At 40.7% G+C, this 23828-nt stretch overlaps 1 protein-coding gene across 1 annotated transcript; it reads left to right on the top strand.

Annotated features, from left to right (window-relative positions):
* The first annotated feature begins 8577 nt into the window (after positions 1-8577).
* LOC144476357 (sodium channel protein Nach-like) lies at positions 8578-23230 on the top strand. The gene is made up of 12 exons (XM_078193172.1): positions 8578-9218; positions 9518-9768; positions 9992-10134; positions 11308-11371; positions 13494-13659; positions 13848-13993; positions 14905-15016; positions 15643-15925; positions 20125-20178; positions 20246-20414; positions 20855-20961; positions 22801-23230. Exons 2-12 carry the CDS (start codon positions 9569-9571, stop codon positions 23046-23048), a joined length of 1692 nt encoding a protein of 563 aa, XP_078049298.1. The 5' UTR covers positions 8578-9218; positions 9518-9568; the 3' UTR covers positions 23049-23230.
* The last annotated feature ends 598 nt before the right edge of the window (positions 23231-23828 follow it).

Here is a 23828-nt window from a genome sequence, read left to right as displayed (position 1 = left end):
CAGAAGGCGCCGTTCGCAGTCGGTGAATTCACTGAATTCGACTAAACTCGAACGGATTTATTCGAGAGGTAGAGCAGAGTCTCCCTTGTCAAAACATTTATTTTTACAATAATCTAAGATCCAAACTATTATCTAGGTAGATAATTTTACGCTTTGGAGAAAATATAAAGTAATAAAACATTAGAAATTGATTAATTTAAATAAAATTTGGCGCAAGGTTGTATTTATATAGATTCCGTGAAATATAAATTTATAATATTCAAAGTACTGTAACTACCAGCAGTGTTGCAGATCTATATTACTGTATCGTGAAAATTGTTCCGAATCGTGGTGTAATTATTTTTAGTCACGTAAGTTTGTTGGACGTACCAAATATTTCTAGCAGAGAGAAATATTGAAATGAATTCTTGTTGAAGTTTGATTGAACCGCGCAGATTTCCGACCCATTGCTGATAAACTACTCGAAAGGATTGGAGGACACTTCGGCGCAGAAGTTTTGAGAGTTGCTAGTCGGGTGAAGTTGAGGGTAAATATCTTCCGAGTCGTTCGTTTTATGGCAAATGTTTATGGAGCTATAAAATCAAGCATTAGTTAGTAAGGAACGATCGAATGCGAGCCAAATAAAAAAGAGACTCCACTGCTTTCTTTTTTTTTTATGTTTCGCACGGTTCAGCGTTGATTTTGTGTACACGCATCAATACGGGAAACAATGAATTGCACTACGTTTTTATTGCAAATTTGTTATGAATATTCATTTTATGGTTGGAAGCTTCTCTACGCTGGAAGATATCAACGGCATGAATAATTAATAAACTGTACTCGAGTCAAATAGAATTTTATCCCGTTTATTAAATTATTATTCGGTTTCGAGCTTTTCAGACTTTACAAACAAACTACGACAGTGTATATAAATTTACATATTTGGAAGCAAAGAAGCGGTTTCGTATTCCGATCGACGCTTTCGGTGGATTAAAAATAAAACGAGTTTGCGTATTCGAAGTTCTGCGTTCTACGATATTTAAGGACTTTTTTTTATGGTACAAACGTAGAAGGTTTAACCATCTAATTTCGTATACTGAAGTAATAATGAATATCCAACGAAAATATATTTCAAGAAATGATTATTGTAAAAATTCACTTTTTTGCTCTTGTGAATTTTGAAATTGCAAGTACCCAAAATTACACTAACAGCCAGTTTATTGCTAATGTGCAGTCTATTGCTAAACGCTTGACACTGGTAACTAGGGTGTGAAAGAAACTTAATTTTCCCTGAAGCGCAAGAAACATGATCCCGAGGACGCTGAGAAATCTGACACCGACTACTCGATTTTAGCGGAAATGCGATGAGTCATCGTGTTACATCGTCATCACCGATGCATCTGTGGATCTAACGATGTTTACAAGAGAGTAAGCAGTAATTCGCGACACACGTATGATTAACCAATCAGCTGCTGCAGCCACTTTGAAATAGAACTATAGAGCACTACGTATATAGCTTCTTTATAATAATTTCATCCTTTTTAAGTGTTCTTGAGATCTTAAAGTTTATGTATATATGTTAGTTTGATGGATATATTAAGGTTATACAACGCAAAATATTGCCACTTCTTCAGAACGCGTATAGTCGTCGTAACACAAAGTGTAGCCATTCTGTCGTGACGAGTACGCTAGTCATAACACAAACTGTTACCATTTCTTCGTGAAAAGTATATTCATTGTAATGTAAAATATTGCTATTTCTTGAGTATAGTCGCTGTAACGTAAAATATTGCCATATTTTTAGAACGAGTATATTCGTCACAAATAGCTAGCTGGTTATGATCTAAAGAATGTAGATGTTATAATTGCGTGAGATTATATGAATCGATAATTTTGTTTCCGAAGATTGTTCAGATCTTGTCGATACATTTAAGGATCGAGGCCATAGACGTCACCTAAAGCATTTTCACCTACGCAGCGATAAATAAAGCGAAACAACGACTGTGGAATTCGCGAAATCCGCTTCGCGCCTGAATTGTGACTCGAATAAAAGTCGTCGTCCGCGATCATAATTGCGCGGGCAGGCGTTTAATGTTTCGTAGGAAAATTATCGCGATAATCTCTCGCAAGGAGGGACGCGATACGACGGGAAACCATAGAAGAGGGAACCTTTGGAACGTGGCGAATCGCAAATCAAGCGGCTCGCAAATCACCGGAGGTGAGGAAACGCCCGAAAAAAAAGGAACCCGGAACGCCATAACGTTGCGGGAAATGCGGGGCTCGGGGCTTCGCCGTGTTGTGATTTAATGTAACGCTATGTGACGGCATTATGGGGGCGCCGGTGACACGGGATTTTGGGACAAAAATGGTGAAAATTGCGGAAACCGGGAAAATGGCGAAAATATTTATACTACACCGTTAAATCTAGATTATGTTCGAAAATTTCGAGATCCTATGGAGTCTGTGCATTTCAACGATCTTCTAAATATATTTTTCTTTCCGTTTTCATATATTTTTACAATTTGGTGAAATTAAAACGGTTCTCGAAACTTGAAATATATTTTCGTATTTTTCCCACTGTGACGATAGCGATATCTGAAAAGGCAATTACTCAAGTAACCTAAGTGCTTCTAGACCAGAGTCGGGCATTATTCGGGTTATTTCGAACAAACGTTTATCTAAGATAATTATCCGAACGAGTTCCCATTGGTGGAATATTTTATTCGTCGACTATTCTATTTATTCAAACAATTCTACATCTACCTATTTATTCGATTATTTTTGACATACAATTAATGTCATAATATTAAAATAAATATTAAATGAATACATAAATCCTAGATAAATTTTATTTCAATTGAATTCGATAACGCCCAATAAAACATTTTTCGAATACATTTTTATCTAGATAAATTTTTATTCGACTGAATATTTGTTCGACAGTGACGAGTAAAATTTTATTCGTTAATCTTTATCTTTTATCCATCATCCGAGCCATTTTATGACTAAGCTGTCCCACGCAAAGTGTAATTGTTGTTTCAACGGTCGTTATTTGCAGTAATCTACAGCACATTTTTGTCAGAAAGGCTTTTTCCGCTGTCGCGTCCGAATAAAATCGAAAATCGCAAAGGTTTTCGTCAGAAAGGATTTTTTCGCTACCGCGTTCCAGTAAAATCAAACAAAAATATTGGACAGGCACTTCCGGTCAAACGATCGCCAAAGTCGGTTCCCAACCGTGTCTACCAAACTGTTTCCCGGCGAGTATTTATACGGAGCATTCCCGGTAGAAGATAGTTCGCGGTTACGAGTTTATATTCGCGCGCGATACAGCCGCGAATTCCTGAAACGCGGGGAGGAATATCCACCGTGAACAGATTCGACGGGGTTTCGCCCGCCCGGCGGCGAACCATTCTCGCGCGGCCGTCATAATTAGTTCTTTCGCGAGGAGCGCCTCATTAATATTTAATTCACGGCCTCGCCTCCAATCAATCGGAATCCATGAAAGTTTCCATTAATATTCACTGCGTAATCACGCTCTCACGATACTTGAATTCCGATCGGAAACGTACTTTTCCGATCGTCCATTTGCATTCCGGCTTGCCCCGATTCGCGCGATCTTTATTTCTCTTCTTAATCCGCTTTTTTATCTTTACGAAGTTACCGTGTCCAATAAATCGTCGCTATCGTTTCAACGTTATTCGTTAAGCGTCTTAAAATGTCTGCGGATTTCCGTGCATTTATGGCATTCGCAAATTGTCTGCTAGCAGGAATATATGCGAAAGAACGCGTCCAAATCGCGCGAACATTGAAGCTTTCAGTTGGCGAAATAAGTTCCTCTCTCGACCCGAGGTTTTTCAAATAATTCACAAAAATGAGAATTTGCAGGCAGATCCACAAACTGGTCTTACATTTCACGTTTCTGCTTCGGATCGTGTAAAATCTTAACCTTTCGCATTCAAAAGTTGCCGACGTAATCGAGACGACACTGTATATTCGCGACATAGTGATATTTCTTTTCAATTATTATTTTTGTACACAACAATTACAATATCTACACAGAAATAAAATTATAAAGACGCGAGAAGGATTTGAGACCATTTTTATATCACGTTGGTTTATTAAAATTATCTTAGGATTAATTTAGATAATCTCTGTTTTGCATAAAAATCCAAGGACTTTATATAGCAATCTAACAATTGCTGCAAAATCTGCTCCCAGCCGTTGCCATTAAATCGGAACAATTTTCCGAGTGAAAAGGGTTAAAACTGCATCGCACGATAAGGTTAAAGTTCAACCAATTTCTGTAAAATATGCAATTGTAGATAAAGCAGCAGCGCTGTCGGTTGAATCGAAGTTGAAAACAAACACGGTCGTAAATCATGGAGGTGTGTTCCTTAAAATTCTTTCTGAAACGCTTTCGAAAGAACACCGAGAAACGGGATAAAATGATTGTTACTTTTGCGAACGTTTCGATTAGAGTGGAAGATAAAACGAGATCGTATCAAAATTGTAGCTAGTGCTCGTGTTTCATCGGAGGCTTTTCTGCATAGAGAGCTCCGCAGTTTGGCTGCGAAACATTAGTTTCCCCTCGGTAAAAGTTGCCTCGTCAGCGGTTAGTCGAGGTTCAACAGTCGAATTCGATTCCAATATTCATGGGCTCCAGACAGGAAGAATATTTCGCCGGGAAGTTCGATTAATATTTCATCGGCGTCGCGCAAACAATTTCGCCGATCGATCATCGTTCGAGCCCAGGCCGGCTTCTATGGGGCCGCGGACTCGATTGTCGCAATGATTGTCGTTAATCACGACCGGTGCGCGCAGGTAAACGCAAGGATGCTCGATTTCGCGTAGTCTAATTGATGGCGGCCGAGCCGATATAGTCACGGATCGTTTAATGGACCGCGACTAGATGGAAATCTATCTGTTCGATTCCGGCGTGGATTTTCCTATCATTGCACCCAATGTTCGCCACGTTGTCGTAATTGTTTTTCTTTCACCCATTTATCAACAATCAACAGTTCCGTTTTAGCACGAAATTCTCCAAAAAACGTCTTCACGTGAATAATTATAATTTTTTGAAAAAACCTCGCACAATAATTAAACAGAGCTCGTTTTAAAGTTCGGAGTCTCTAGTTTTGCAAAACATTATTTATATTTTTAAAGATATTTTTGCATGACATAGTAGATGAGAAATTGGAGAGACGTTTTTCTTTGAAAATGCTACAAATTGTAATGTAAGAGCATTGCAGAAATTTTTCAACGAATATTCTTAGCACAGATTTGAAGATGAAAGTTTCCTTTTTCCAACGACTTATTAAATTTCGATGTACGATATTTTTCGACAGTTTTATGAGACGAAAACGAGCAAGCAGTTTGGTCGTTTGAAAGAGTCCCTTGCTCGAAAGTTGGCGACACATTCGAAGCTGCGCAAAGCTCCTAACAAAATCGTACATGAATTTTGAAGGCACCGTTGCAAAGAGAAATCTTCGATCTCTAAATCAGTGGTAGAATCGATCGTGAACAAAATTTTTCAAAGTTTCCGCAGTTATTTAAATCTGTAGCGTATACGAGAGAAACAAGTCGATTTCTAACCGAATCAATTTCCACAGGATCAATTTCTGAGGAAATTAGAATTCTCTTGAAGAAAACTAGAAACACAAGGGTGGATAACTTTTCCATTTGTTCGCAAGAATAGAGGAGTTATTTAGGCGTCCCGGTAATGCGGTTCATCTTGTAAAACTTTTACATTCGAAGTACATCCTTTGAAACTTCAGGCGGAGCACTTTGGCTGGTGAAACTTCATGCTGGAAGCGACGAAGAGGGCTCCCAGAAGATTTATCTAGCAGAACGCTCGAGCACAAAAGCTGAAAATAGGATTTTTTTAAAACGGAATACCGTCGGAACGACGAAGAACGCGGCGGGGAACGGAAAAGTTGTTGCTCGCCGCGGCGATAAGTATTTATGTGCTCGTGAATATTGCGCCGCGGCATTGCGACGCGCGGCGCGAACGACGCGCAGAGATTTCGCGCGACGATGCACGGCGTTTCTTGCGAATCATCCGCGGGGAAGATGAGCGTGTCAGATTGGGAACGAAAGCTTGCGCCGATGTTCCGCGGTATCGTGATTGATGTCCGTCCGATGAATAGGAACAAAATAGGTCGGAGGGCGGGATCCGCGATCTGCGTTTATGCCAGAACATTGTCCGCGAACCGCGGCGGGAAACGTTGATACGCGTACTCCAAGTGGCTGTAAACGAGATCTGAAGTATCGATCAACCGGCCTCTTAAAAATTAATGCCTCGTCGTGCTATTAATCACCGCCAAACCAGTGGAACGGAAGCAGACGCAAATATCAACGACGAGACTGCGGCTCTTTATGCAAATTCTCATTTCGATCTCGTTGCCATTTGTTCTCTGAACTTCGAAATCACAAAAACGTTATTTTTAACGTTTATACTCTTTGTAGTGTATTTTACAAACGCCACAGCAATTGGCTCCCTATGGTAATCAGCTTAGCTTATAATAGTAGAACATTTTGTCGAGATTTTTGTAAAAAGTTAATCTTCAAATCTGACCAAACAATTTTATCAGCCACGGATGGAGAACAGTAAGTGCTGCACGTAATAGTATAATTTTGGGTACACGAAGAGTTTTAGTGTATACAGAATTTTGGTGTGCGAGGATTGGGCGAAATGAGATCTGAAGTATTAATCGAGTCGACTCTTTGAAAATTAACGCTCTGTTGTGCCATCAATCTTCTCGAAACCGTCGGAACAAAAGTTGCGGCGAATATTAATGACTAGACGGCGAAACTTCGCGCGAATTCCCATTTTAATACGTTATTTCGCGATCGTCGAAATAGAGAAACATTTTCCGCAACAATGAGGACGGTCCCTTTATTGCGAGACGTCGCGGGCGACAGAATCGTATAAATATCCGTTCATCGAATTGATATACATGCAACAGGAAAAACGGATCGCATTAATAAATCTTATCCCCTTAGGTATCAATCTTTGCAGTGGTTCCGGCTGAATCAGCCGGACCACGGGAACAGAAGTAAAATAAATGTACATAATAGATCAAGACTGCCACCCGAATCAGCACTTAAAAACTCCAAAGTAAACTCCACTGATAAAGGAAGCACGGCGAGGATTCTTTTCATCAATCTTCCCCGAGATTTCTATAGGAGCGGGGATGCGCCAAGAAAACGCGTACCAAAGCACACGGTCGATCTAAAAAGCTCGCGAAACAGTGCCTAAACAATTGACCGAAATCAAACGCGAAGATACGTTATCGTACGAAAATACTATCCGGCTGCGGATCTTTTTGCCGTCGCGTCGCGCGCGCGCGCGCCGGTTCACGGGACAAAAGAGAAAGGTAAACTTTTGTGTTCGTTCTTTATGAATATTCGTGAAAAGCTTTATCCCGTATGAAGATGGACGGTGCATCGACCGCCAATTCCATTTACAGTTTACATACTGAAAAAAAAGAGGGATAACGGACTCCGCAATCTATTGTCCCGGCGCCGCGGCTCGACCATATCGCATAAACGTCCACAGTTTATGCGAATTCTTGCGGGGGAAAAACCGCATAAAACCCGGAACTCGGTACAATTTTATTAGCCGCGGCGCAGGCAAATAAAAAAGCCGGAAAATCGTATTAAATTCCATCGAACATTGTATTTTATCGTTACGACTCGTAAAAAGAAAATTCGCCGGTCTAGTTACGGGCAGCTCGACCGCATGAAACCGGGCCGGTTCCTCCATTTAGGATCTTTATTCGAGAAGGTCAAGTTCATTGATCGACTGCGTTTATTCGCCAATTTAGTAATGACTGGGCCGAGCATTTTTATTTGAAATGAAAATATCGCGCGTTGATTTTAATGAACAGAAAGTGCATAGACATTTAGTCTAGTGTTGAATTATTTTAACGAGTTGTAAGTGTTGGTGTTATTTCGAATGTTATATAAAATGATGAAATTTACAAAGAGACTTGCGAATTGAAATTGAAGACCATTGTGCACCGTGTCCATTGGACTATTATACATGTAAAATTCTATTCGAACTATTACTCGAATAAAATTTTATTCGAAGAATTTAATCGAGTAATGACAAACATTGAACCAACAGTTCACTGTGTGAAGTGTACAGTGTACGTTCAGACGTTCAGTTGACCAATAAGAACAAAAAAATGATTGAAGATCAATCGTCAGTCGAAGAAGAAAATCGAACGTTGTCTTCTGGTAGTAACTACATTGTTCAAGTTGTGGGGTCACGGGATCCTCGCAGTAGTGTTGCCTTTCGATCGGGTAAGGTCAAGTTCATCGATCACCGCGGGCGGATCGGACAGTGTCCGAGGGGTCGCGTGGATCTGCGCCGATCGTATCGCGAAGCGGGAACGTTGGCATAAATTTCGTGACCACGTGGAGGATCTCTCCGGGTACACCTCGGGGCGATCGAGCGATGCTCATCGGTGATCGAATGATCGCCACTGATACGCGACCTTCTCGGAGATCGGGGACGAGGGCGAGGGTCGGGTCGATCGATTTTTATGAGTTGGAATATAAACGGTTCGCGGAGAACCGCAGTCGTCGCGGAAATACCGCAAGCTGATCGTCGCGACGCGCAACCGTGCCGACGGTAAACGAAATCAGAGCTCGCTTCAGAATCCCCGAAAACTATCCCGCGGGTTTACGCTGCCCCTCCGTCGATATCCGCGACGATCCTCTATCTTGATACGCGTGCAAATCCGGTGTTTCGTTTCGTCATCCTCGTCCCGCGCAGCCTCGCGCGCGGAGAATGCTTCGTTAAAAACGTTTTCGTCTCGGCGCTCGGCTCCGATTAATTCTCCGGATGAAAACAGATGAAAACGACCGCCGCGCGTCTATCCGCTCTCCTTGCTGCTCTCAAAGTGGATCATGCGCGATCGCGTTTCAACTTGTCCTTTGGAAAATTAATGGATGGCTCGAAACTCGATGTCGACGGCGCAGCTAGATGAAAGGTGGAAACGTATTAACCCATTTTGTGCGAGTCATAGATCGAACTTTACTCGCACGTCTAACGAGGGTCGATAGTAACGCGACAGTATTTTGAAACTTTTTGGACGGACTCGCAGATTACCATTTCGTTCTCGAATTTTACCCCTGGATGCATAAATCCACTGTCCGCTTATCAACGACACAGTCATTGGCCGAAATTAACGTATCCGGTGCTCTCTTTTCACCCGTTCGCTATAATTATGGTGAATATTAATAACATCGCTTCTTTCGAAGTTAGTGAAGAAAATAAGAAAAGTTACAGGAATCATGTGACCTAATAAATTACATAATAATATATATTACTGTATATAACCTATATTACTTTATATAACATAAATTACATAATAAATAAGTATACGAAATACTTTTGTTTCGGGCGCAATACGACCCGGCATCGGCTTCCTTCCGTCCGACCATTAAACCTTTAGTCGTCCTACGGTTAAGGTGGCCTCTGAGCCGCGGGTCGTAGCGAAGCTCTCTGATCACTATAATTTTGGCGAAGGCCGGTCGGTGAGCGATCGAGTGCGCCGGCAGACCTCGAAGGGACGATGAGATGCGAAACTACGATGGAAATGGGGAACGCCGTTGGAGATCGGATGTTCACCGCGGCTGGGTCACGCCGAGTCCGCGCAAACGCGCGAAAAAATCGTTCTTCTGGCAAACGCTGGTGAAATACACGAAGCTGTACTGCAAGTACACGAAGCTGGCCGGGTTCCGGTACTTCGTCGAAGCGCGGACGTCATGGTTCGACAGGTAATTTTGCTGGACGCGCGTGACCATGATCGAGTAACTTCGCGCTTGCTGCGTAACAAATTCAAGCCGGGGCGTTCGCGAAATAACTGCGAGAGTTCGCGCATTGTGATCATTTCGCGAAACTCCCGCGCTAGGAATTGCATTCAAAATTGAAATTCCACGGTGAGCGTTTCTTCGACGATTGTTGACCGAGGATGTATTTTATAACTTCCGTTGGTTTCAGAGTGTTCTGGGGTCTGCTGTACACGATAGCCGTGCCTACTATGGTCTACACGATCTGCGCTGGATACTTGGACGTTATGCAGAATCCTTGCTTCCAAACCGTGGAGTCGGAGTACGTGGATACGCAAAGTTTAGATTTTCCTGGTATGTTGAATATTGTTTTATCTGTTGCGGCGTTTTGGGGCTGCGGGCATTGAGATTATTACGAGAAATAGGTAATATAACTACAGGCAACAACGTAAGTTATTAAATAATATAATAGGTATAATAATAGAGTTTATTAAATGATATAAGATTGTAGAAAATTTGTATGAAAATTTGTATGAAAATTGTATTTTCCAGTGAGTCAGAATAGATGAGATCGGCGAAATAAGTAAAATATGCCAGCCATTAATCAGACAGGTAGCAGAGCAGTGATTTAGAGAAGTCGATTATTAACATACTATAGGTTTGGAGACATCCTGAGTCGATTGTTATCTTTCACACACACAAATGTCAAAAGCCGTCGACGATCGTCCGAGTAGTATAAGTCTATGATTTGCCAGACAAAGTAGTACAAGTTAAAACTAGTCTGTTTTCTTTACAACTAGACTCTTGGTTTTCTACAAACTGATGTAAAATTGAAAGTGATTAATTTTGTATTAAATTCATTAGTATGAAGCTATTCTAACAATATTTTAAAAATCTTTTAATATTTATGCTAAGTTGAATTTCTATCGTTTAGTTTTGTCAGAATCTAAATGGAATCTAATTAGCATTATTCAAACAGATTATCCAGTCTCGTTTTCTGTTCGCGCTATAGACAAAGACCGTCGAAGACACGCAAATGCGAGAACTATGTAATTAGAAACTAGTACACGAATCGTGTATACCTTCGTAGAGAAAATTCTCGCGCAACCGATCCTCGAGATTACGTCGGAGACAATATTGATTCCCAATTACATCGGGAATTGTACTTTCGTGCCGAATGATCATTTAATTAGGCCCTTCGCCGTCGATGGCCACTTGCCGGGAAACTTTCCTAATTAACCGGCTCGAAGGAGAATATACCGTGAAAATTTGCACCGGTTTCGGAAGATCGGTTTTAATGCCTTGCTAATTTCGAATCGGGTTATTAAACGCGGCCCGGAGGAATTAACAGAGTGTTACTGTTACACGGGGATTAAAGTGTCCGAAGTTTCGTTGACGCCGCGCCGTCGTCGTTTCGTAACGAGGTCTCTCTATCGTCTCCCCTGCACTCTCTTTCTCTATCTCTCTCTTCCTCTCTCTCTCTGTCTCTGCCACATACACGTACGTGCTGTTTCTCTTCTGTTCCAGGCGTGTCGATCTGCAGCATAAACCGAATCAGCCGACAGGCCGCCGAGGAACTGGCCAACGAACTGTGAGCAACTCTTTACTTTTCTTTCGCTCCCCTTCTTCATCAATATCTGTTAAATAAAAGGCTTGTGATACTAGGGTACTCAAAAATTTTTGAAATATTTACGAACTTTCGAAACCCGACCTAAAATCGAAAAATATATCCGATTCGACCAGAAATATCGTTCATCCTAAGTATTTAACTCTTTGCACTCGAAACCGTTTTAAGCTTAAATCGAAAATTGTTATTTTGACCAGCTGTAGTACAGTGCTTAGTATAATTTGCGCATACGAGATCGAGTCTTGTGACTCGTAAAACTGTTGCGCTTTTAACAGACGGGTCGTTAATGATGTCAACATTGTTTTGTTAATTGTATAAAAATTTTCATTGGCGCTTCAGAGGCGCCACTCGAGTGCAAAGGGTTAAGCAAGCGTTGGTCAGCAATTCGCGAGGAGTGCGACTCGCGGTCAGTAACATGGGAAAAGTGCGCGATTAGGCGCGTGGCAGGGAGCGGTGGTTAGAGCGTCGGTTCATTGGACAACACCAATTTGCACTGCATGGATAATTTCGATTGCGGTTGACGTTGTATCGCCCGCTGACCATACTGCTACTTCGACCCGGACTCCGACCTCTCGCAAACAAATACCTCTGTCATTACTGCGGACATTGTCCGGAGTGTCGCCCCTCGTGCTGACATTATAGTTACTCGAGCTGCGAATTTCCCTGGAAATGTAGCGACGGAAAAACGGGAAAATTGCTCTGCGGAATTTGTCGGATCTTCCGTCATCGTTTCAATCTAGTGGAAACTTGTAATTGTCACTAGACTGCGGATGCGACGAATTTGTAGAATGGTCAGCATAGTCCGATATTTGAAAATTTTTTTATTGGAGTTTTATCTCGTTTGAAAAATAATGAAACATGCTTGAAGATCCGTAGTTTAATTAATCAGCTGTTGGGATCTGCTCGAAAAATGCGCGGCTGGAACGTGTCGCGCGGAGTAAGCGATCTAGCGACGATTAACGAAACATGGTACAGTTGAATCTCGATCATCTGGTCTTCCGATATCAGGGTCATCTGTTATCGGAACACGTTTTACCTGTAATCAGGAGAATCAAAGGCGAGTTATATGCAAAATGGTTTATTGTACGAATCCATGAAGATGAGAGGACATTTCAACGAAGCAATTGTTCTATTACCTGAACATTTATGTCAGTTTGATAAGACTGGATAATCAAGGTTCTTCTGTACTTTATTTACATTATATTCAGAGTTTTCCTAATAATTATTTCGTGTTTTAACTGTTCGTTTTGACTTCCAGATATTCAAAATAAATATATCTCAATTCGCAAAAATTGCAATTTATACATCAAATTATAGTATTGCTATTTTTTCATGACGAGCCTGCTGGTCAAATATAGCTAACTGGCGAATTATCTTTTATTCTTCATTTCGATAGATTTCTCAGATAGATAAGTTCTGCAAATGGCGAACAGTTAACACGCAACATAGGACAACACAACGTCAAAGTTTCTACTCGAAATAATTAATGGATAGTAGAATTGGACAACGTATCAGAACCTGTCAAACACGGAGATCATCCCGAAGATTTGCAAATTCCGTGATTAATTCGATACGCTCTCAGAAAATGTTCCTCCTCATTTGCCCGGAATCGGCGAAGATTTCCATAAATGTTAAATCAGGAAGATTAAGCATGTCCGATCGCGAGTTTAATTAATTCCGACGCGCGCAACATTAATATTGTAATCCGAACGGATCGCGGCAACGTGTGCATAAATATTTCAGCGGAGCAAATGATGCGTTTCGGATTCCCGGAATCTTTTAATATAATCTCTAGCCGAAGCTTATTCGAACCTTCGATCGCAGTTACCGCCGGCGGATCTCATCGTTCCGCGTCGCATCGCCGAGCGGAATTTCATAGCTCGCTCGCGCCGCTATCTTTCGATTTTTTCGAAATACAGTGTCGCTTCCCGTTTCCCACACGGACATTACGGTCGGGTTTTTTCCCTTTGGTTCCGCCGCCCGTGTTCCGCCGGCACTCACCGCGACGGTCATGCCGACTGTTTGCGATCGAACTTATAACACAGCCGGGATTATCGAAAGTTTAAAACTGCGTTTTGCATTCCAGTTTTCAGCGAAACATCACCCGGCTCTCCGTCGACGAAATTTTCGAACTGATCACGCGGTTGGGCGACCTTTACGACTCCGATTTCGCCAAGCAGAAGCGAACGACGCCGAGCGATCAGATTCTGGCACAGTTCCCCGATTACGATATCACTGACTTAATGAGGCGCGTGAGTTCTACCTGTCTGAGAATTAGACTTTCAAATCAATTTCTAGGCTCCTTCGAATTTTTCATTTCATTTTATTCCGTCTCTCTCTCTCTCTCTCTCTCTCTCTCTATTTCTTCCTTTCTCTGCCACGATCGAATATCGAAGTTACGACGTGAAAAAGTTTGCTAATAGCGACATAGTGATTCCAGCTGACGCCGAAATGCTCGGTGTTGCTGACGAGATGCCGGTTTCACGACGAGGAGAGAAACTGCTCGGACATGTTCACGTTTCGAAAAACGCAGGACGGGTTCTGTTGCACTTTCAACTATGCTACCAAGCGCGACGACATCTCCTTGTAAGTATCAAGGCTGCGGAATTTTTCCTCGACACGTGCAGTCGGTGTACAGTGTATTCGTACGCTTTTTAAAAAGGGATAGCTTTTTTATAATTGGGGGAAAATATGTAAACCTTTTTTAGGATGCTAGAGAAATTAGTTTACTAGACAATAGTTTACTAGGATATTGTTTGGAAAAATTGTAATTTGGTGGCATGATAAAAGAATTCAAGAATGATGTACGCCGACTGTAATTAGCGCGATCACTGCTCGACGGTACTAATTAAATGACATTTGTCAAATAATTTACTAGACAGACGGTTTTAATAAATGGACTGCGGATTTTTATGCAAAGTAAAAAGATTTCTGCAGCAGTTGGAAGTATAATTTTCTTTCATTAATAATGTTATTAAGTCGAAAGTAGTACACCAAAGTTCTTAGCTTTTCATTTTCTTGCCGTTTTCAGTTTTATCCACCTATTTTTTCAATAAATACGCAAAATTCGCAGTCTATCTATATAACAGAAATGTTTATTTCCCAATAACCATGTGATAAAGTGTTAATTCGTGAGAATTTGTTCTATACTTTCTTCAGTGCCTCTTTTGAACAATAGACAGTACTTTTACTTTACCTCGTCTTTCAAAATTTGCTTTTTCTCCAGCCGTTTTTTGCGGCCTCGAAATTCATCGTTCCTTTTTCGTTCGAACTGTGAAGCGACTCGCGCGAGCAGTGATCGCGCCGATGTAAAAATCGATTGTTTCTCTGTGTACTGTAATCAAACTAATTAAGCGTGCTCGACGCGTCTCTGTTTGCTCACTTCTTTCCATGGCGCCCGTATTACGGTGTCCCATTGCTTTCACTCGTGCTTCAATGGTACGCGTATGTATTTGTCTTTCGTTTAATTACAACTGGCGGAACGGTGTCGATCACAGGCTGGATCCGGTCAAAGTGGACATCTTGGGCAAAGATGGCGGACTCTCGGTCCTGATGGAGTCGGTCTTAGACGATTATCTTTATCCTATCTTCCCCATCACCGGTTTCAAGGTAATATCGATCAACGGGGATACCCCATTGGAGTCCGTCCATCACTGAAGAGGTTCATTAATTCGAACATCGTCGACTACTTAATTAGCTCTCGAAAAGTTTTACCGCACGTTTCACGGTTCAAAGAGCAATTTTACCGTATTAAAAACGTCTCAGAAATATGTAAGAGTCACATGCACGATTCAGTAATGTAATTCGTTCGTAACTTTACCTTTGTTCCTGATTTTCCGCAATTAAAACCCTCGAGGAACGAAATCATTTAAACTTTTAACGAACAAGTGTGCGCTGATAATTATTACGCAGCCTCTGCAAATTGCTTTTGCACACGCGGTACGTTCAATGCAAGAATTGTTTCTGATAATTGTAATAAGAAGTAAATGTCGTATATAATAGCTATTAAGAAAAGAAAGAACTGTTTGACGAGAAAATGAAAGACGATTTTTTAATATTTGAAGTGCAAAAATGGAGAAATTGTCTTATGCTCGTAAAAATACTACTTTTTAGTAGCAAAATATTGACTATTAAATTAATAAGGTATTGAAACAACTTTTTCGTGTATGCCTTACATGGCACTCAATATAGTGAATTGAACTGTTCGTCTGTGTTAAATATACTGATTTTGGCAGGTGACGATTTTCAACCCCCATGATTACCCGGACATGACCAGCGGGGGTGTCATCGAGATCTTCGTGCCTCCCAAAACACAACGAGATGTAGAGATCGAGGCGATAATGTCTTACAGCACCACCAACGTCATACCATATGCATTGAAGCACAGGTATTGCGTGTTTCAAGAAGAAATGGCATCGGTTCGCGCATCTTACACTTACAGCGACTGCATCGTTGACTGCAAGGTCGCCGACATGCTCGACCTGTGCGACTGTGTCCCTTTTTTTCTACCTAATCGTGGCAAGTATTACACTGAAATAGTATATAAAATAAAATAGTATACCATTTAGGTATATCTTTTTATAAACAGTTATAAATAATGCTAATAGACCATGTTGCCCGTATGTCAATTTTTTAGAAGCATTGTTCAACTGTTTATTGTTCTATGCGATTGGCGACTCTTCGTTATGGTTTTAAAAGATTTTGATAAAAATATATCAAGTTTTATTCAAATAGTTAGACGACAGCAAGTTTTTTCTTTCTTATAGAAAATTACATTTTCCGCACTTACATCGCATTCTCTACGGAGTCACCTCAATTTATCCGAACGAGTACATTTTGCACTTCTTATTTCGCGGAGGTACAGTTGGCAGCAACTTCCGCCGTCCCTAAAAATATTTGGATCTCGTCGGAGATCCTGCACGCGTCTCGGGAACAGTCGTTCGGGCGAAACAAGCGCAGAAACGCCGTCGACGCGATAAATTTTCCGGGTGCTCGCAACTTCGAAAGATGATATTGCTTTCGAAGTGCTCCGGTAGACGAGACAACGGCGAGGATTCTTTCTAACCGTGAGCAGCCGACGGTGCACACTGCTTCAGGAACGAACGAAACCCTGTATTCACTATTTTTTTACAATATAGGTCACTTCGTGCGATCTGCGACAATGAAACAGATATATTACTTTAAATAGTTTTGCCACTCTTACAAAAATAAAATACTGTATTTTGAATGTCAAACGAGTCAGTGTTTTGCACTTGCAACGGAACGCTGATTTTGATGGTTATTTATATTTTATGAAAAAGAAAATATGACACGATAAATATGTTTTAAGATAATAATTACTGTAAATATTTTTACGAAGGAGTCTTAATTATTTAGACTTTAGTTAATCATCGAAAACTAAAGATTTATCGGAATTGCGAGCAAAACAATGTTTCCTTTCTGTTCTCAGCCTTGAGTATTGTCTTGAACGATGCACTGCAATGCAGTTAATATTAACATAATAAATATTTACTAGAATCTATTAACTTATTACTAGACTGTGAATTTTTATGCATAATAAAAATTATCTATATCGACAGTAAGAAAAAGAAGTAAATTAAAAAGTGAATTCTTTCTTTAATAATTATATAAGATAGAAAATAATACAGTGGCATTTTTAAATATTTTCAATCTCTCCACTGTCTTAAATTTAAACTATTTATTTTTCTGCAAACACAATCTATTTGTTACATTCTCTACTAGGGAAAATACAATCGTTAACTAGCTAGTTACTTAACGAGTTTAAATAAGAGTTGTTTGTCATGGCCACATTTAATACACGATAAATGGAAAAAATATGCTCCAGTAACTTTTAATTATAATTGCTCTGGTCACTTAAACTCGAGTAAAATAGAAGGCGAAGAAAATCTGGTACGCTAAGAAGAAGTAATAAAGACCGGATCTCCGTACAATCTGAACCACTGTGCGCCGCGACGCCGAGACAGTCCTCGCGCGGAAGCCGCGCAATACGACACGCGGTGCCTAGTTTCCGTTCGCGGAATCAATCCGGGAACTTTGTAATCTTCCGCGTGGAAGTTCGCATCAGTCATTCATCGTTATAATGAGGTAGCTTTAATCGAGGCTTACCGTTGACTCCCGGAACACAATACACTAAATGCACTCCGCAACAACCACTCTCCCGGCCGAACTCCCGAGAAACTTCGAAATTATTCGGGGAACGTCGAGCAACTATAAACCAACGACGGCGCAGCTCGCGGCCAAGTAGTTTCCCTCGAAGATAAGTTCCAACCGGCGCAATAAAAACTGTTTAAACTGGTCTGGCTTGCGAAACACGGCGCTCTCGGTATCGCGGCTCGATGTGTCCCGCGACCCAGAACCTACCGCGTTATTTTAATAAACGATGCACGGTGCGACGAGACAATTATTTTCGTGGACATAGTGCGCTAATTGTCGATGTCTTCTCCTGCAGCTTTATTAAATCTTTAACCTCTTAGGCACGGTTGGATTTTGTGCGAATGAAATTTTTCGTGACTAAATTACCATTTTTCTTAATATATATTTCTTTTGGTATAGTTATAATATAGTATGAGTTATATACATTCTTTTTTTAGTGTATTGTACATATACACTTTCACTTTAATCGTTTGCTTTAATAACTAATAATACAATTGAGTAAAGCACGAAACATCCGCCAAAGCCACTATAATGTCGCGTCATGCCTAAGAGGTTAAGAAGCGATCATAGCACAAGAAAACAGAAAGAAATGAGAGAAGGAAAAGAGAATAAACAAGTAGAACAATGAACTGCTAATATCTGTTATTAATCAAATAAATCTTCTATTATTTTAACTATTTCCTGTAATACCTTTGCATAAACTTCAGTAGCTTTTTTTTGCGAAAAATTATAGCATAAGTTATTGTTAAAATTGAAATTATTAGCGTGGACTGCGGATCCAGGAGACCGAAATTAAGTGAAACTAAATCGTTGCTTTTACTATTTTCGATTGAAAATAGTTAGACATTATAAAATTCTTCTTGCATTTTCACGATTTTCTATATCAACTCATTTTTCTATCAACACATCTTTCTCCTAAATGTATAAGAGCCTAGTTATTACCATACGTTATAACTTGCCAAATCCTTCAGGACAGAATTGATAAAAGTCGCAGCATACAATATGCAGCTACGAAACCGCATCGAAATCTAAATCAAATAATATTATGGCCAACGACGAGGGAAATTTTGAAAAATTCTGATCAGCTCTAATCGAGATCTGTTAGGGAATGCTTTTTCTTTATCGGTTACTTCGCTATATCAATTGTACGATGTTCGCGCGAATCGTCGCGTATCTCGCGGCAACAACTTGAGTCTCGAGAAGCTGGCGTCCGTGTTTTTTGCGTCGATTAAAAGTTACTCGGCCCCGATTCCCAGCGAGCTGATCCGAGGAGGCTAGCCGCGCAGAATTCCGTTAAATGCGCGTAGCAGAGGCGAGCGACGACGCTTGGCGAGAGATCGTTCCCCGAAGGGAACCGTTGCACGGCGGAACAGCTCGCGTAAAATTAATCAAAGGGAAACGGGCGCGCGAGGTCGCACACGTCATCGGCCCTCCCCGCGATTATCCTCGCGCGCTCAATCTAGGATAAAGCTCTCGTTCGCGACACACCGGAGAACCACTCCTCCGATTGTCGACTCGAAAAAGACTCGGCCGCGCCGCCGGTCCTCCTCCGCGACAGGTTCGCTTTTATCCGATAAAAGTCAAGGGCCAGATAAATATTGTTGCGTCGAGTTTACGCTCAAGTGTAAACACTGGCTTTGGAGCCCGAGCGTTTAACTCCTCTTCCATACCGACGGCACAATGCGTCCGGGAACCGACTCGTATCTGCGAGCAGATACGATTGTTTATTTGCCGGCCTTTCAGTCGCGTTTTCTTCCTGTTCGTTTTGTCGGCTCTTTGCGAACCGCGTAGTCTGATCTAAAAAGCCTACAAGCGTATCTTGCATTTCCGAAATCGGAACACGGCCATCTGATCTTTCGCGGGTGTCCCTGGACTTATTCCGTGAGAAAAAGACGCCTCTTCTTGAAATTATGTGAGTTTTAGTTACTCCACGATGAAATCAAACTTTTGATTTTGTTAGTGACCAGCACTAATATTCTTCATGACACGGATGGTCCCAGCCGGATATTTTTGAGCTTAGGACTTTTGGCTAACATCTGGCATGCAATTTAGATTTAAATTACTTGTCCAAAAGTCCAAAATTACTTTTCCTCCAAAGGAAAGGTGTAAATAGTACGAGACTAAATATATAAGTTTATTTGCCACTAAATTCCAGGCCTCCATTTAATATAAACCACACATATGACGTCACAATTCGTCGCTATTACTGACGACGCCGTGACGCCCCAACAGATTTCATAAGAACGTGCAAATCTCGCTCTAAATATACATAAATAAAATAGAATTGAGTATCGCTAGTTCAAATAATTTTATTTGGAAAGAAACTACCACGAAATGATAGCACGCCTATTATTATTAATAGAAATTTCAAGATGCCTGTCAAATTCCGCGTTTAACTCATTTTTGGAACAATAAAGAGTACTTTGAACAATGAGGAAACTTAGGATTAAGACCGCACCGGTTTCACTTGTTGCCAGAACGCTTAATTAAAGTTATGCGATGATGAATAATTCAAGTTCCTTTGCCGCTTCGTCGTTTTTCAGAGTCCAAGAGAGTCTGCAATTTGAAAGACATGGTGTGCCTGACGAAGAACAGATGTAAGCGTTATTGAAACTTTGCGGTCGGACGGGATCGTTTGTTCAACGAAAATGTTTCTAATTCCAGACAGATGGACCTCCGTGGTGCCCAACACGGATCTGTACTTACACACGGCCGAGCAGTCTGACAATGTTCTGCATTGCAACAATTGCTATCCATTGTGCAGCGACGTGAATTACGATGCGAAGATAATGGTCACTCAACTGGATTCTGGTTACCATAGAACGAAATTAATGTGAGTGGCGCTATCAATTATAATCGTATTAGATATTCATTTAAAGTCATATTTAATTTTTCATTCGTTGTATGAAATTATAAATACATCATTCAATTTATAATTCCATATTTAAATACATAAATATCATTATTTTATATTGTATTTATAATTTCGTATGAAATCTAAATTCATCCAAAATTCATCGTAAAAATTCATCTGGATGCAAATTTATTCGAATCAGGTTTCATTCGATGGAAAGTAATTAATAATTCATACGGAAAATAATTGATTTGAATAAAACGATTGAATATCAACTGTTTACTCATAGTCCATCGATTTATTTCTTCCACAGTACTTTTTCAAATTACAAATAGACAGAATAATTTGTGACGACTAATGAGATAATGAATTATTTCGATTAATTATCCGAATTTTGATTGTATTCTTGTAATCCATAGGAAGGATATTTACTTCGAAAACCAGAGCACCTTGAATGTATACTTCAATCGTTTCGGCACTACCAAGTTGAAGCAAGACGTGGTTTACCGATGGTACGAGCTGCTGGGTAAGTAGATTATACTTCTTACCAACTTACATTATTCACGAGACAGTCGGAAATAAAAGTATGCGGCATCTCTGATTTTCACGTTCCAATGAGAACGTGGAGAAATTGATACCGAACCGGTTAGAGAGCAGGTGTTAAGTTGTAGCTAACGATCGGGAAAAAGAAGTGAGCCCGCCGATAATTGAAAAGGTATCAATAAAATATTCCTCTCGGACGAAATTGGCCGGAACACGTTACGGGAACGCATTACGTTCTGCTACAATCTTTCCGGTGAAATTGACCGGAACACATTACGAGAACGTATCGCGCTCTATTACAACCCGTTGGAGATTAAAGGAAGTCCTCTAAAGTACTATTCGCGGAAATACTTTTTCCGCGTTATTTTCATCTCCAATCTTGCTTTACTAGTTTGCGCGACGCCGATCGTCCGATCGAAAACATCTAAAACGAACGATTTCAAAAGCCGCATGGAAAATCAATGAAACAAATGAAATTGACTCCTATAAAAATATGAAAGTTCGCAAATACTCCTTACAAAGGAGAATGAAATTGATTCGTGGAAAAATGTAAAAAAAAGTATCACGGACATCCTTTACAAAGGAGAATGAAATTGATTCTCACGGAAACGTTAGAAATAACAAACATCCTTTATAAAATAGAATGAAATTGATTCGTACAGAAATGTAAAAGAATCAAGGCAGCCCGTGGAAAGCGGAACGAAATTGATTTCCATAGAAAGGTGAAAAATCAGAAATAATCCTTATGTTGTAGAATGCAGAATAAAATCGTTCGGATTTCAAGATTCATTTGCAAGGTAGCAGGGCTGCGATAAATCCACGGTTCGATCTCTCGTTCCCGGGAAACAAATTCCGTTCGACTCCGCCGAATTTTTACGACAGCCTGTGCGTGCAAATTTTCCGCTTTGATTCCGCCGATGTAAACGTAATTGCGACGGGTTCGACCGACGTGGGCAACTTGAATCGAGCGAACGACGGTCGTAAAAGCGTTTCCGAATGAAACGGTCGGATCCCAGCGGCACGGAGTAAGGATCGCGATGCAAAGGATTCCGTTTTGCAACAACGTAGGACCGAGCGGCACGAGGTTCTCCGCGCGGCCGTAATCTGTTGCCTCGAGCTTCCGGGAGGAAATAAAAGCGCAGGGAACAGCGCGCCGCGGGTTGATCCATTATGTTACGGACACACTCGCCCGGCGAACGTTGTAATGCGCTCAGGATAAGGGAGTTACGAGTCCCGTTTTTATACGCGATCCCCTCCGCAACGCACTGCGATTCGTATCGGGAAACGCTGCCGCCGTTCGCCCGAAAACTTCGCGGAATTATACGAGTCGCGATTAAACTGCGAATCTTCGGGCCGCGCCGCTGTTTCCCAGAAAAGTCACGGGAATTCTGTAATTTCGCTGGATATTTTTAAGCGACTCCGCGGAGCTCCGACGCGATTGCAAAATTTTGAAGTCGGACACGAAACTTACATTTCTGTTAATTTAGCCTTTGGCTCTGATTCGCTTCTTTAGTCGACTACGAAAAATTCAACTTTATTGTTATTTATTAGCGATATTTCTTAATAATGAAGATGAAGTTCTTTCGAGGTTTTCGTTGGTTTCGCTTCGTTCTTTTTAAACGCCGAATTAGTTGGATTTAAGGCGTCTCATAAATATTGGCCAACGAGTTCAAAGGTTGTATCTTGACCGGGATTTTGGCAACTTCGAATTGTCGAATTAGAAATGTTTAGAAGACCGAGGAAGTAGAGGGAGAGAGAGAGAGAGAGAGTGGAAAAGAAGGGTAATCGAAGAGACTCGGATTGGGATTTCCGTATTTTCCAGGCGACGCCAGTGGCATCGGCGGCATCTTCGTCGGGTTCAGCCTCATCGCCGTCGTGGAGTTCGTTTACTTCGTCGGTCTTTTCGTGTTCGAGCTTTTAAAGGGGCCAGATTCGTCTGACGTCGTCGTCGAGGACGAAAGCTGGCGTGAACGACCCCCGATACAGAAGATTTATTGGGGCGAGCTGTATCCGAGATCGAAGCAGAACATGACGGTGAAAAGGCATCATCAAAATCGCGGGATGTATTAGGGAGGACCACCTAAGTGCTGCAGATGTACGAACATTCATTTTCTGAGACATAATCATTTCGAAACTACGACTTTATATCAATTATATTCTAGGAACTTTACAAGTCACATTTGCGAGGACATCGTTAATCTTTTAACAGCTAATGAATTATTTAATTGTACAGTCTTTGAATAAAAGTGCATTTGTCATTCAAACCTTGGTAAGATTAGCAATTACTTCCGGTTATCCTTTCACTAAATATTGCATACTTGCTAGTTAGAAAGTTAATTTACTTTGAAACATTGCATACTTGATGAATTAATAGAGGATTACGCGAGGTTTTAAATAACTGAGTTAATAGAGGTATATATAAATTTTTAAATAATTACTGAGTTAACAGAGAATTGCATAAATTTTTAAACAATTACCTTAATCTATATGACTTGTTTAAAGATGCGTGGGACCACCATAATCCGATTAAGCTTAACCAGGAATAAATAATTTTAGTTTCCTCATATCAGAAGATGTTTAATATTTTTTAAATTGCGAGACACTTCGATAATATTTGTTTAAGAAATAAAATCAGGAATAAAACAAAATTGCTGCCATAAAATCGAACGAAATAGATGATCTTCCCTTCGAGATTCGACAGCTTTTCAAATATCACTCGGAGCCTTGGGAATATTGTAAAACACATTTTAGCAGCAATGCATAATAAATGTAGTAACATGGGGCCATAGCCACATAAGCGACGTGTATGGAAAGTCAAGTGTATTTACCGCAGCACTCAAGGTAATAAAA

This window comes from Augochlora pura, chromosome 10 (assembly GCF_028453695.1).
Source record: "Augochlora pura isolate Apur16 chromosome 10, APUR_v2.2.1, whole genome shotgun sequence".
NCBI classification, from domain to species: domain Eukaryota; kingdom Metazoa; phylum Arthropoda; class Insecta; order Hymenoptera; family Halictidae; genus Augochlora; species Augochlora pura.
The sequence above is the reverse complement of the archived record's forward strand: the minus strand, read 5'-3'. Positions and strand labels throughout refer to the sequence as shown.

Bases quoted from the DNA above. Each gene is read 5' to 3' on its own strand.
- LOC144476357 (XM_078193172.1), top strand. From the start codon at position 9,569: ATGCGAAACTACGATGGAAATGGGGAACGCCGTTGGAGATCGGATGTT. The intron at 13,660-13,847 runs GTGAGTTCTACC...TAGTGATTCCAG, and splicing joins TCACTGACTTAATGAGGCGC to CTGACGCCGAAATGCTCGGT. The intron at 13,994-14,904 runs GTAAGTATCAAG...TGTCGATCACAG, and splicing joins AAGCGCGACGACATCTCCTT to GCTGGATCCGGTCAAAGTGG.